We start from the raw sequence: 14,773 nt of genomic DNA, 5'->3' as shown, positions 1-14,773 counted from the left end.
GCTGACAGTAACCTTGATGGGAACGGTAGTACAGTGGTAATGTTACTGGGCTAGTGATCCAGAGGCCTGGACTAATGATCTTAAGTCGTAGAGTCATAACAGCACAGAAGGAGGCCATTCGGCCCATCGAGTCCACGCCAGATCCAGAGACGTCGGCAGCTAGGGAATTTAAATTCAGTTACTTAAATAAATCTGGAATAAAAAGGTAGTATCAGTAATGGTGACCATGAAACAATGAGATTGTCGTAAAAACCCATCTGGTTCACTAATGGAAATCTGCCGTCCTTACCCGGTCTGGCCTATATGCGACTCCAGACCCACAACAATGTGGTTGACCCTTAACTGCCCTCTGAAATGGCCTAGCGAGCCACTCAGTTGTAACAAACCGCTACGAAACACAATAATAAGAATAAAACCGGACAGCCCTAGCAGCACTGTGGGAGCACCTTCACTACACGGACTGCAGCGGTTCAAGAAGGCGGCTCACCACCACCTTCTCAAGGGGCAATTAGGGGGTGGGCAAATGCTGGGCCTTGCCAGCGACGCCAACATCCCAGGAACGAATAAATAAAATAAAAAAACATTTACAGGAATATGGGGAAAGAGCGGGGGAGTGGGACTGACTGGATTGTTCTTCGAAAGAGCTGGTACAGACTCGATGGGCCGAACAGCCTCTATCAGTGCTGTTCTATTGCCTCGCTGCTCCCAGTGTCCATTGGGGCCAGGTTCTGTTAGCAATAATTTCCCTTCAATGCTAGCTCCGAAGGTTTGTTTTTTCCAAACCAATAGGAAGTCAAGACATAGTCACATCGCAACCTTTGACCAGGCTAGGATGCCGTTTCCCTGGGTGGAAGTGGGTGTTTTGTTTGTTCGCAGCTCACTAGCTGTGAAGGCAAGTGCCGACTGGCAAACATTGCAGTAACCGCAGGAATAGCTTTACCACCTGAAGGGTTTCTGCTAAAAGTACGCTCGCTTAGTGACCCCCTTCAACCCGCCTGATCCCAAATAAGCAAAGTTGGCCACAGCACTCAGAGGGTTAGATATTACACTGAATATTACATACTGGATTTTTTTTAAGTCTCACATTATTACATAGTTTGCAGTTATTGATTATTCCGATGATTAACATGTCTACCCTAGATCCATATGTGAAGATCCACCTCATGCAGAATGGCAAGAGGCTGAAGAAAAAGAAGACCACCATTAAAAAGAACACTTTGAATCCTTACTACAATGAGTCGTTCAGCTTTGAAGTACCCTTTGAGCAGATTCAGGTATGGCCAGGTGCTTGCATTCATTTGCAAAAAAAACAGCAGACAGCGAGTCTGGAGACAAGGTCACTGCCACGGTGCAGAGTGTTATAATATCCACAGGGAACCAAGAACATCAGCAAATTCTAAGCGTCCATCCAGTTATTCTAACACCAGTCTGAAGAGACTTTGTTGTCTCAAGTTATTTCTTCCAATTCATGACTTCTTACACCAGTGAGTATCCTTATGCTGTTCTAGAACTAGGGGGCATAGTCTCAGGATAAGGGGTCGGCCGTTTAAGACTGAGATGAGGAGGAATTTCTTCACTCCGAGGGTTGTGAATCTTTGGAATTCTCTGCCCCAGAGGGCTGTGGATGCTGAGTCGTTGAGTAGATTCAAGGCTGAGATCGTTAGATTTTTGGACTCTAGGGGAATCGAGGGATATGGAGATTGGGCGGGAAAGTGGAGTGGAGGTCGATGATCAGCCATGATCTTATTGAATGGCGGAGCAGGCTCGGGGGGCCGTATGGCCTACTCCTGCTCCTAATTCTTATGTTCTTATGTTGAGTAAACAGCAACGCTGTACAATTACAGTGTGTAACCCATTTCCTACATTACAACAGTGACCACACTTCAAAAAGTGCTTCATTGGCTGTAAAGCGCTTTGGGACGTCCGGTGGTCGTGAAAGGCGCTATAGAAATGCAAGTCTTTCTTTTTTCTTCTTTCTATACCCTAATGAATAAGCAGGGAGCTCTGTACAGTCACACAGTGTGTAACCCTTCCCCTATTGATCAAGATAGACACAGTAGACACACGGCCGTGACAAGCCGCTGGTATCGGTCCCGGTCGGACAGACAGCTGGCGTGCGTGGTCAGCTCTTCCCTTCCCTTCGCCGTCTTGTGCTAAAAGCTCTTTAGATATCTCTTTTACGCTCTTTTTAGGGGTGGGCCTAGGGTAGATTATCAAAGACACAGTCAACAACCTTTCTAGCGCACAAACAGCAGACGGCTAGTCTGGAGACAAGGTCACCGCCACGGTGCAGAGTGTTCTAACATCCGCAGGGAACCGAGAACATCAGCAAATTCTAAGCGTCTAGCCAGTTATTCTAACACCAGTCTGAAGAGGCGTTGTTGTCTCAAGTTATTTCTTCCAATTCACGATTTCTTACACCAGTGAGTATCCTTATGCTGTTGAGTAAACAGCAGCGCTGTACAATTACAGTGTGTAACCCGTTTCCCACATTACTACAGTGAGCACTCTTCAAAAAGGGCTTCATTAGCTGTAAAGCGCTTTGGGACGTCCGGTGGTCGTGAAAGGCGCTGTAGAAATGCAAGTCTTTCTATTTTCTTCTTTCTATACCCTACTGAATAAACAGGGAGCTCTGCAGTTACACAGTGAGTGCCCTGCTGCTGCTGCTGAATGAACAGGAGCTCTGTACAATCACACAGTGTGTAACCCTTCCCCTATTGAATAAACAGGGACTCTACAGTTACACAGCGAGCAGCTCCACTGCTGCTGAACAAACAGCAATTCTGTATCATTATACAGTGTGTCACCCCGCTGAACAAATAGGAACTCTGTTCAGCTCCACAGTGCCGTCAGAACGCCAACTAAAGATGGAGGAGGGATCCGCACAATTTTGAAAACTTCTGACGAGCATAATCTTCATGGAAAAGCCTTGAGACAAAGCTTGCGGTTCTGAAACACCCTTGTGTCAAAGCAGATCTTTGAATCCTGTGTTTTTAATTGTGCGTTTTACTGAGTTTCCATGGTAACTACTTAGGCCGACAATTCCTCCCTACTACAACAACAACAACAACAACAACAGAAAATGCTGGGAACACTCAGCAGGTCAGGCAGCACCGTGAGAGAGAGAAACAGAGTTAACGTTTCGGGTCGATGACCCTCCGTTAGAACTGGTAAAAGAAAATTAGAAACTGCTGTTTCAGATTTCCAGCATCCGCAGTATTTTGCTATTGCAATCCCTACTACCCTTCATTTAAAAGGATTTCTAATTTGGACACTCTTTTTTTAATTCCTCGACAGTGTCTTCATTGCACAGATTGCGATATTTCTGTTATCAGCCCCACTGCTGGCTGCAGGAGTTACGGGCTGACAAGTCAACAATCCCCGACAACCTTTTCCCCATTTGTTTTTTTTTGGGTTGCATTTGCCCGCCTATGTTCCAAAGGTATCCTCATGTCTGCCGGAGGTGTTGCCGCCAATTGCTGCGAGCTGCAGTATAACTCAAATCCTGCCCTTCTTTGGCGGCACCCCTGCAGTAAAGATTCTCCACTGATCTGTATCACCTGTTCTGTCAACAACAAAAGGTGTACCATGAGTGACAGGTAGGGAAAGAATTGCATTCACATCCCTATTGTGATTCACATTTACAAAAAAAAACCCTTACCCACGGCACTTGGTCTAAGCGTTAAATAAAGCTTAAATCAACTGTTTTACAACATGGAGGTCTAGTTGTGTCCTTCACTAGTTCCTGTTAAAAATGTCCTGCGCAAGCTGGGCCCGTGCCCGAGTATTTATACTCTCCCTGGACAGCGCCACCCGTAGGCCGCTCAGTATTATTTCATAAATCTTTCTTTCATGAATGACTGATTCATGTCACCCACCTTGTTGAATTAACTCCGTACAGTTACACAGTGTGTAACATTGCTCGTCTTCGCCCTTGCCTCAGCTCATCCGCTGCTGAAACCCTCATCCGTGCCTTTGTTACCTCTAGACTTGACTATTCCAACGCACTCCTGGCCGGCCTCCCACATTCCACCCTATGTAAACTTGAGGCCATCCAAAACTCGGCTGCCCGTGTCCTAACTCGCACCAAGTCCCGTTCGCCCATCTCCCCTGTGCTCGCTGACTTACACTGGCTTCCGGTTAAGCAACGCCTCGATTTCAGAATTCTCATCCTTGTTTTCAAATCCCTCCATGGCCTCGCCCCTTCCTATCTCTGTAATCTCCTTCAGCCCCACCCCCCCGAGATATCTGCGCTCCTCTAATTCTGCCCTCTTGAGCATCCCTGATTATAATCGCTCAACCATTGGTGGCTGTGCCTTCTGTTGCCGAGGCCCTAAGCTCTGGAATTCCCTGCCTAAACCTCTCCACCTCGCTACCTCTCTCTCCTCCTTTAAGACTCTCCTTAAAACCTACCTCTTTGACCAAGCTTTTGGTCACCTGCCCTAATTTATCCTAATGTGGCTCGGTGTCAAATTTCTTTGTCTTTTAATACTCCTGTGCAGCGCCTTGGGACGTTTTACTACGTTAAAGGCGCTATATAAATACAAGTTGTTGTTGTAAATCTTTACCCTGTTGAATAAACAGGAACTCAGTGTAGTTACCCAGTGTAAGATTTGGATCGCAGGTCACACACACAGATTACCCAAAGGGTCTTAGGAGTTGTAAGGCGTTTTTATTAAGTAGCGGCAATTTAAGTTAAGTACAACATGCAATCAAGATAGACACAGTAGACATACGACCGTGGATCCAAGAAAGATGTTCTTGCCATGGAGGGAGTGCAGCAAAGATTCACCAGGCAGATACCTGGGATGGCAGGAATGATGTATGAGGAGAGATTGGGTCCATTGGGCTTATACTCGCTGGAGTTTAGAAGAATGAGAGGGGATCTCATTGAAACTTATAACATTTTAAAAGGACTAGACAGACTAGATGCAGGAAGGATGTTCCCGATGGCGGGGGAGTCCAGAACCAGGGGTCACAGTCTAAAGGTAAGGGGTAAGCCATTTAGGACTGAGACGAGGAGGAATTTCTTCACCCAGAGAGTGGTGAACCTGTGGAATTCTCTACCACACAGGGCAGTTGAGGCCAATTCATTAAATATATTCAAGAAGGAGTTAGATATATTTTTTAAGGCTAAAAGGATCAAGGGATATGGGGAGAAAGCAGGGACCTGCGACCAGGAAAAGCCTGCGGGACAGACGGCATACTAAACGAGATGATTAAACACACAGACAACAAAATGAAACTGGCTATCCTAAAACTCTTCAACTTGGTTCTGAGTGTCGGTTATTTCCCTGATATCTGGAACAAAGGACTCATAACGCCCATATACAAAAGTGGGGACAAAATCGACCCAAACAACTATCGAGGCATCTGTGTAAACAGTAACCTGGGGAAGGTATTCTGTAGCATCATAAACAAAAGACTTATAAACTTCCTTGAGGAGCACAATGTCTTGAGTAAAAGCCAAATTGGATTCCTGCCAAACTATAGAACATCCGATCATATCTTCACCCTACAGACCCTAATTGACAAACACGTTCACCATAACAAAAGCAAAATCTACGCATGCTTTGTAGATTTCCAGAAGGCTTTCGACTCCATCTGGCATGACGGTTTATTCCTGAAACTTATCGAAAGTGGGGTAGGAGGGAAAACATATGATGTAATTAAATCAATGTATACAAACAACAAATGTGCAGTTAAAATTGGAGACAAACAAACAAAATACTTCCCACAGGGGCGGGGGGTGACGCAGGGCTCGCCAATCTCACCGACACTCTTTAATATTTACATAAATGGATTGGCAAAACTACTTGAACAATCTACAGCACCCGGCCTCACCCTATATGAATCCAAGGTTAAATTCCTCCTCTATGCAGACGACCTGGTTCTGCTGTCACCTACTAAAGAGGAGCTACAGCAAAACCTGGACCTGCTGGAGTTGTACTGCCAGACTTGGGCCCTGACAATAAATCCCCAAAAAACCAAAGTCCTTGTGTTCCAGCAAAGATCCAAACATCAGGGACCCAAAATAAATTTCACAGTAGGAACAACCAAAATTGAACAAACCACTAACTACACATACTTGGGCTTAAAAATCAGTTCTACGGGAAACTTCAAACTGGCTGTGAATGAACTGAAAGAGAAAGCAAGAAGGGCTTTCTATGCCATCAAAAAATCAATCCAAATAGAAATCCCAATTAGCATTTGGCTCAAAATTTTCAAATCAGTAATTGAACCAATTGCACTCTATGGCAGTGAGGTCTGGGGACCACTAACTCAACAAGAATTTGCAAAATGGGACAAACACCCAATTGAGATCCTACATGCAGAATTCTGTAAAAGTATCCTCCGGACTCAAAGGAAAACAGTAAACAATGCATGCAGGGCGGAACTAGGCCAATATCCATTAATAATCACTATCCAAAAAAGAGCCACCAAATTTTGGAATCACCTACAAATGAGCAATCCCCAATGCTATCACTACGACGCCCTGAAATGCCAAGAGCTGACCATAAAGAAGAATACCCTCAGTCAACTAGTCCTGGGACTCAGTGAAGTAACTACTAACAATACTAACAATAACCAGCCCCAGGACAGTGACAGGGTAACACAAAGAATTCGACCCAACACAATCGTCGCTAAGCAAAAGGAAAAATATCTGACATATTGGGCAGAAACAACAAAAACCCAAAGCAAACTCAATTGCTACTTGGCCCTAAACAGACAATACAACATAGCTGATTACCTGACCATGGTAAAGGATAACAAACTGAGAAGAACCTTGACAAGGTACAGACTTAGCGAACATAGCCTAGCGATCGAAAAAGGCAGACACAGGCAGACCAGGCTGCCAAGAGAGGACAGGATATGCTCTCACTGCAGTCAGGGAGTGGTGGAGACAGAGATGCACTTCCTCACAGCTTGTGGAAAATATCAGGGCATCAGGGAGAATTTCTACCAAAAATTCTCACAAATATGCCCTGATTTCAGAAATCTGAATGACAACCAAAAACTCCCATTCCTACTGGGAGAGGAGAGAAGCTGTATAACACTGGCGGCACACTATGTTACAGCTTGCCATGAACAGAGGGACAACCAGTAAACTAAGAAAAGAATATATATAAACAATGCGAATGTATATTTATACACTCAGGGATATACCTGTTTATACACTGTATGAATAGAACTGCGTTTATGTGCTAAACCATAAATGTATTTTGATGCTTTGGCAACATAAGATGTAACTTATCATGCCAATAAAGCGATTTGAATTGTGAATTGTGAATTGTGACAGGGTACTGAATTTGGATGATCAGCCATGATCTCATTAAATGGTGGAGCAGGCTCGAGGGGCCGAATGGCCTACTCCTGCTCCTATCTTCTATGTTTCTATGTGACAAGCCGCTGGTATCGGTCCCGATCGGACAGACAGCTGGCGTGCGTGGTCAGCTCTTCCCTTCCCTTCGCCGTCTTGTGCTAAAAGCTCTTTAGATATCTCTTTTACGCTCTTTCTTGGGGTGGGCCTAGGGTAGATTATCAAAGACACAGTCAACAACCTTTCTAGCGCACAAACAGCAGACGGCTAGTCTGGAGACAAGGTCACCGCCACGGTGCAGAGTGTTCTAACATCCGCAGGGAACCGAGAACATCAGCAAATTCTAAGCGTCTAGCCAGTTATTCTAACACCAGTCTGAAGAGGCGTTGTTGTCTCAAGTTATTTCTTCCAATTCACGATTTCTTACACCAGTGAGTATCCTTATGCTGTTGAGTAAACAGCAGCGCTGTACAATTACAGTGTGTAACCCGTTTCCCACATTACTACAGTGAGCACTCTTCAAAAAGGGCTTCATTAGCTGTAAGTCGCTTTGGGATGTCCGGTGGTCGTGAAAGGCGCCGTAGAAATGCAAGTCTTTCTATTTTCTTCTTTCTATACCCTACTGAATAAACAGGGAGCTCTGCAGTTACACAGTGAGTGCCCTGCTGCTGCTGCTGAATGAACAGGAGCTCTGTACAATCACACAGTGTGTAACCCTTCCCCTATTGAATAAACAGGGACTCTACAGTTACACAGCGAGCAGCTCCACTGCTGCTGAACAAACAGCAATTCTGTATCATTATACAGTGTGTCACCCCGCTGAACAAATAGGAACTCTGTTCAGCTCCACAATGCACAGCCCTTACCCTGCTGAATAAGCGGGAACTCGGTACAGTTAGACCCTTAGAAACCGTTATCCTGCTGAATACAGCAATCCCGCACAATGAGTAACCATTACCCTACCGAGTGAGCAGTAACTCTGCCCAGTTACACAACGAGGAACTCCTACCCCGCCGAAGGAACAGGAATTCTGCACAGCAACTTACTTTTACCCTTCTGAATAAACAGGAACTCCCCCACAGTTCCGGTGCGCAACCTTCACCCCAACAAATAAACAAGGACAATAACCTACATTTTAACTTACACCCTGTTGAATGTGAGTCTAGAAGTTACAGTCCATTTTGGGCACAGAACTGAAATAATCTGGGTTGCGGGGAAGACTTGGGAGCATAATCCGTTTCCTCCTTTCTGGCCAGGTTCTGGAATTCCAAGGTGGGGGTTGGGGCACCTCTTCCTACCCCTCCCCCCCCCCCCCCCCCCCCACCTGTTGTGATACTACATTTGGAGACGAGACTGGAAATCCGGAGAGATTGATTGCCATTAGGAAAGCAGCTTATCATAACGGGATGTGGTCAGCATTCCTCCTTTGGGGGCACGTTGGTCGGAATGGCCCCCATGACGGAGCGGCGAGCTGCCACGCTGGTATCCCACCGCCCCACAGCACTACAAATGACACAGGCGCCTGCCCTAATGGTGCAAATGGCCCCCCAGCCCTGGGATTTGGAACAGGTCCGTTGCCCCGGCAGATGAGCAGGTGAGAGGTCCCGCCCCGCTGCGCTTTCGGCCGCTCGCCACAGGGATCAGAGTCCCCAGGCTCGGACCCCCCGAGTTGAGTAGAGCAAGCTGTGTCTTGCCTTTAATTAAAAAAAAGAAAATGCTGGAGATACTCCGCAGGTCAGGCGGCGTCTGTGGAGAGAGAAACAGAGTTAACGTTTCAGGTCGATGACCCTTCGTCAGAACTGGAAAAAAGCTGGAGATGGAGCAGGTTTTTAAGCAAGTGTAGGGGGCCGGGAAAGAGGGGAGGGGCGGAAAGAACAAAAGGGAAGGTCTGTGATAGGGTGGAAGGCAGGAGAGATTAAGAGACATTAGGAGATGGTGCGAGGCAAAAGGAGATGGTAATGGGAAATAACAACAGAAAATGCTGGAAAAACCCAGCAGGCCAGGCAACATCCGTGGGAGTCAACGTTTCAGGTCGAAACCCTTCGTCAGGACTGAGAAAAAGCACAGGAAATGAAACAGATTAAAAGGCCAGTTTGGGGGCTGGGAAATGGGGATGAAAGAACAAAAGAGAAGTGAAGAGACATTAAGAGGTATTCAAAACCAGACGAGATGGTGATAGGACTAGTGGAGAGGACTAGTCTCTTTGCTCGTCCTATCACCATCTCGTCTGGTTTTGAATACCTCTTAATGCCTCTTCACTTCTCTTTTGTTCTCTCATCCCCATTTCCCAGCCCCCAAACTGGCCTTTTAATCTGTTTCATTTCCTGCTTTTTCTCAGTCCTGACGAAGGGTTTCGACCTGAAACGTTGGCTCTATTTCTCTCTCCACGGATGTTGTCTGGCCTGCTGAGTTTTTCCAGCATTTTCTGTTGTTATTTCGGAGTTCCAGCGTCCGCAGTATTTTGCTATCGTATATCGAGATGGTAATGGGACAAGTTAAGAAACAAAAGATGGCTGTAGATGGAAGGCAGGAGAGATTAAGAGACATTAAGAGATGGTGCAAGGCAAAAGGAGATGGTAATGGGACAAGTTAAGAAACAAAAGATGGCTCTAGATGAAGTGTAAATGGCGATGGCAGAATGAAAGACAGCTGATTTCCAGCATCCGCCGTATTTGCTTTTGTATTTGTGTCTTGCCTTTGCTATTTGTGCGGTAACAGTTTTCACGTTTTTTTGTATCTGTTCCTCTTCCAGAAAGTCCAGGTGGTCATTACCGTACTGGACTATGACAAACTGGGGAAGAACGATCCTATCGGCAAGTGTTTTGTGGGCTGCAATGCCACCGGCGCCGAGCTGCGACACTGGTCCGACATGCTTGCCAACCCGAGACGGCCTATCGCGCAGTGGCACACCCTGCAGCCTGAAGAAGAGGTCGACATTGCCCTGGGAATCAAGACGTCATGATATCACACCCCGGGGCCATTAGAAGTTGCAGTAGTTGAATAAGCTTTGAACAGCCGTTTGTTTTCTGTGGCTATTTGTAAAATATATCACAAACACGTTGTTGATGAACCTGCACATGTACCTGTTTCGGGATGTCACAGTATGTTCAGAGTAACCTTGAATAAGCCCAGGTGTTTCTCTATTTTTCAGGCAGTCTGTGCTCAATGATTGTATTTGAGGGACTGTTTTTATTCCAGACCTGGTTGTATTGTTATTTCCATTATCTGATTGTGTAGCTTCGTGCCTCTATTGTAAGAAGAAAGTAGGAATCGAAAGAGAGCAAGATCAGCGGGGCGGGGGGGGGGGGGGGCGGGCGGGGGGAAAGGACGGGAAAAAAAAATTGCAATCAAAATAAAAGAAAAAATGAAGGCAAAATAAAAGATGCGAAGGAGATGGAAGGAAGGAAACCGAGAAAGGGAAAGGACTGTACACCGACCCCTAACGGCGTGATCAGAGACTGCAGTGAACAGGCAGAATTCTATTTTGTGAACAGAAGTTTGATCTGTTGAATAAAACTTAAGTTATTGTTGCTCATGCTTCTGTGACTGGTGGTTGTAATTGGAACCCGCTTCTGGAGGCCCAGCTCCTGCCCAAAGGATAGCGTTATGCTTACATACTCCGCTTACATCATGCCCATAGAAACATAAAAGATAGGAGCAGGAGTAGGCCATTCGGCCCCTCGAGCCTGCTCTGCCATTCAATGCGATCATGGCTGATCATCCAAATTCAGTACCCTGTCCCTGCCTTCTCCCCATATCCCTTGAGCATAGAAACAGATTTCCTTCCCTAAAGGACATTAGTGAATCAGATGGGTTGTTATGATAATCTGGTAGCATTCATAGTCATACTGATAGTAGCTTTTTATTCCAGATTTATTTAATTAACTGAATTTAAATTCCTCAGCTATCATGGTGGGATTTGAACTCTTATCACTTGGATTTTTAGTCTAGGCTTCTGGCTTACTAATACAGGTAGACTATCCTTTATCCGAAAACCTCGGGACCAGCCGTGTTTCGGTTTTTGGAAAATTTCGGATTTCGGAAGGTATTTTATAAGACTGGGAAATTTGTCGGGGGTGGGTCGGCGGGGGGGTCGGCGGGGGTCGGGGTCGTGCGCCACTCTGGTCATGTCGTGCGCACGACTTACACTGAACGAAAAAACCTTCGGTTTTTAGAGGGTTTCGGTTTTCGGAAGTTCGGATAAAAGGTAGTCTACCTGTAGCAGTAATATTACCACTATGCTACTGCCCGCCGCAGTTGCTTCTCTATTACAACGAGCACACCAGTCTGAGGCATCTCAATAGGGTAGTTCAGTCTGTGAGAGCAAGATGCGGCAAAGCACCGTCTCCCATTTTATTTTGCGCAAGAGCCCGAGCGTTCTTTAAATTGAAGGACGAGAAAGGTGATTTGAAATAGCCTCTGATTAATTTAAGAGCCAAGGCCGAAAGCGCTGTCGGCTGTTTAGCGTCGCCGGAGCAGGAGCTTCCCCAGAACTACTGCAAAACTTTAGAGTCGGGCATGTGTTCAGGGGAAAAGATTAATAGTCACACGAAATGGCTCCAGAGCCCATTAAATGATCAGTAAAGGGCTTTAAGAGTCTATTAAATGATCAGTAAATTGGAATTACAGATATAAAGAACCGCTGGCAGTCCAGATGTGTCTCTGAGGCCTGTGAACACTACATTAAAGGAAGTTGTAAATCTCCAGCAGAAAATGAACTAATTGTTTTTTGTAAATTATTAATTCCTGGGATATGGGCGTCGCTGGTAAGGCCGGCATTTATTGGCCCATCCTCTAATTGCCCCTTGAGAAGGTGGTGGTGAGCCGCCTTCTTGAACCGCTGCAAAACTCATACAATCGCACGACACGGAAGGTGGCCATTCGGCCCATCGAGCCTGTGCCGGCTCTTTGAAAGAGCGATCCAATTAGTCCCGCCTCCGCCCCCCCCCGCGCTTTCCCCACACCCCTGCAAATTTCTTCAAGTAATAATCCAATTCCCTTTTGAAAGATACTGCTGAATCTGCTTCCACCGCCCTGTCAGACAGCACGTCCCAGATCATCATGACGCGCTGCGTAAAAATAAAATGCCTCGTCTCACCTCTGGCTCTTTTGCCAATTACCCGAAAATTTCTCCTCCAGTGTAATTTTTTGGGGGGGCAAACGGTATTTCAGTTAGACCCCGTACTGTGCACTTTCTTCAACAGTATCCGGGGCAGGGATGTTATGCAGTATTTGCCTTGAGTGGCAACTGTGTCTCAGTGGGCAGCACCTCTCGCCTCTGAGTCTGAAGGTTGTGGGTTCAAGTCCCCACTCCAGAGACTTGAGCATAAAAATCGAGGCTGACGCTCCCAGCGCGGTACTGAGGGAGTGCTGCACTGTCGGAGGTGCCGTCTCTCAGGTGGATGTAAAAGATCTCATGGCCACTATGTGAAGAAGAGCAGGGGGAGTTCTCCCTGGTGTCCTGGGGCCAATATTTATCCCTCAACCAACATAACAAAAACAAATTATCTGGTCATTATCACATTGCTGTTTGTGGGAGCTTGCTGTGCGCAAATTGACTGCCACGTTTCCTACATTACAGCAGTGACTACACTTACATAGGATTACAAAAGATATTCAGCACAGAATCAGGCCATTCGGCCCAACCAGTCCATGCCGGCGTTTATGCTCCACTCGAGCCTCCTCCTGTCTTTCCTCATCTAACTCTATTACAATAACCCTCTATTCCCTTCTCCCTCATATGCTTGCCCAGCCTCCCCTTAAATGCATCGATACTATTCGCTTCAACCACTCCCTGTGGTAGCGAGTTCCACATTCTCACCACTCTCTGGGTAAAGAAGTTTCTTCTGAATTCCCAATTGGATTTCTTGGTGACTATCTTATATTGATGGCCTCTAGTTTTGCTCTTCCCCACAAGTGGAAACATTCTCTCTGTATCCACTCTATCAAAACCTTTCATAATGTTAAACCCTCTATTAGGTCACCCCTCAGCCTTCTCTTTTCAAGAGAAAAGAGACCCAGCCTGTTCATCCTTTCCTGATATGTATACCCTCGCATTTCTGGTATCATCCTTGTAAATCTTTCCACACCCTCTCCAGTGCCTCTATATGCTTTTTATAATATGACGACCAGAACTGCACGCAGTGCTCCAAGTGTGATCTAACCAAGGTTCGATACAGGTTTAGCATAACTTCCCTACTTTTCAATTCTATCCCTCTAGAAATAAACCCTAGTGCTTGGTTTGCTTTTTTTATGGCCTTGCTAACCTGTGTCACTACTTTTAGTGATTTGTGTATTTGTACTCCGAGATCCCTTTGTTCCTCTACCCCACCCAGACTCGCACCCTCCAAGTGATAAGTGACCTCCCTATTCTTCCTACCAAAATGTAATACCTCACATTTATCTGTGTTGAACTTCATTTGTAAATTCTGCAAGTTTATTATTGTCCTCCTGTAACTTGTTGCAGTCCTCCTCAGTATTGACTATCCCCCCAATTTGGTGTCAACCGCAAATTTAGAAATTGTGTTTTTGATTCCTAAGTCTAAATTGTTAATGTAATTCAGATGAGACGTTAAACCGAGGCCCCGTCTGCTCTCTCAGGTGGCCATAAAAGATCCCTCGGCCACTATTTCGAAGAAGAGCAGGAGAGTTATCCCCAGTGTCCTGGGGCCAATATTTATCCATCAATCAACGTCACTAAAAAAAAAACCAGATTATCCGATCATTATCGCATTGCTGTTTGTGGGAGCTTGCTGTGCGCAAATTGGCTGCCGTGTTTCCCACATTCCAACAGTGACCACACTTCAAAAGTACTTAATTGGCTGTAAAGCGCTTTGGGACGTCCGGTGGTCGTGAAAGGCGCCACATAAATGCAAGTCTTTCTTTCTAGTACCTGTGGTGCACATTGTACTGCTTTTGTTCAGTGATCTTTAGACGATTTTCTCCATTATTTGGATATCGGCAGAGCAAATGTAGCCACCACCATAAGTATAGCCTAGTAATAATGACTGTTGGCGAGGTCAGAGAGCAATCACTCAGTGCATTCTCATGGCAGCCCTGTGTCTGCAATTTTAGTGGAGACAATTATCTGCTTATTTTAAAATGGGTTGACCTGCGGGTTAATATGGCGGACAGAGGAAATGCCATCCGAACGTGTTAATCATTCATCCACTGACCTCGCTAGCAGCAACTTTAAGGCTTGTGCCGCTCGGCTCCATCCATCCCCAAAACCGTGCCCCAAACACCCCAAGCCACAGCTCAGCAGGCCATCGACTACTTCATGGGGGCTTTGGTGCACTGAGTATTTCTGCCGACAGAACTCTGCGAGGGTCTGCTCCAAAGACAGAGGACTTTGGTTAAGATGACAGGTGAGTGTACCTATTCAAACTTGCAAAAATTAAAATCAGGCCACTTAACTGGAGTGGTATTTCTGCTCCATCGTGACATTGTAAA

At 45.9% G+C, this 14,773-nt stretch overlaps 1 protein-coding gene across 3 annotated transcripts in view; it reads left to right on the top strand.

The window, feature by feature from the left end:
- LOC147099545 (synaptotagmin-1-like) overlaps nt 1–10,619 on the top strand; it is a 152,168-nt gene extending 141,549 nt beyond the window's left edge. For all 3 annotated transcript variants that reach the window (XM_085969789.1, XM_085969790.1, XM_085969791.1), the window contains 2 exons: nt 1,141–1,274; nt 10,074–10,619. In XM_085969789.1, coding sequence (XP_085825915.1) covers nt 1,141–1,274; nt 10,074–10,283 — 344 coding nt within the window. In that variant the 3' untranslated portion in view covers nt 10,284–10,619. The remainder of the gene's footprint in view (nt 1–1,140; nt 1,275–10,073) is intronic.
- Nucleotides 10,620–14,773: the final 4,154 nt, after the last annotated feature.

The sequence above is a fragment of the Somniosus microcephalus genome, chromosome 28 (assembly GCF_052327205.1).
Source record: "Somniosus microcephalus isolate GS21.2 chromosome 28, FLI_Smic_1.0, whole genome shotgun sequence".
Lineage (NCBI taxonomy): Eukaryota > Metazoa > Chordata > Chondrichthyes > Squaliformes > Somniosidae > Somniosus > Somniosus microcephalus.
Note: the sequence above shows the minus strand (reverse complement) of the source record. Positions and strands in the feature narration are given on the sequence as shown.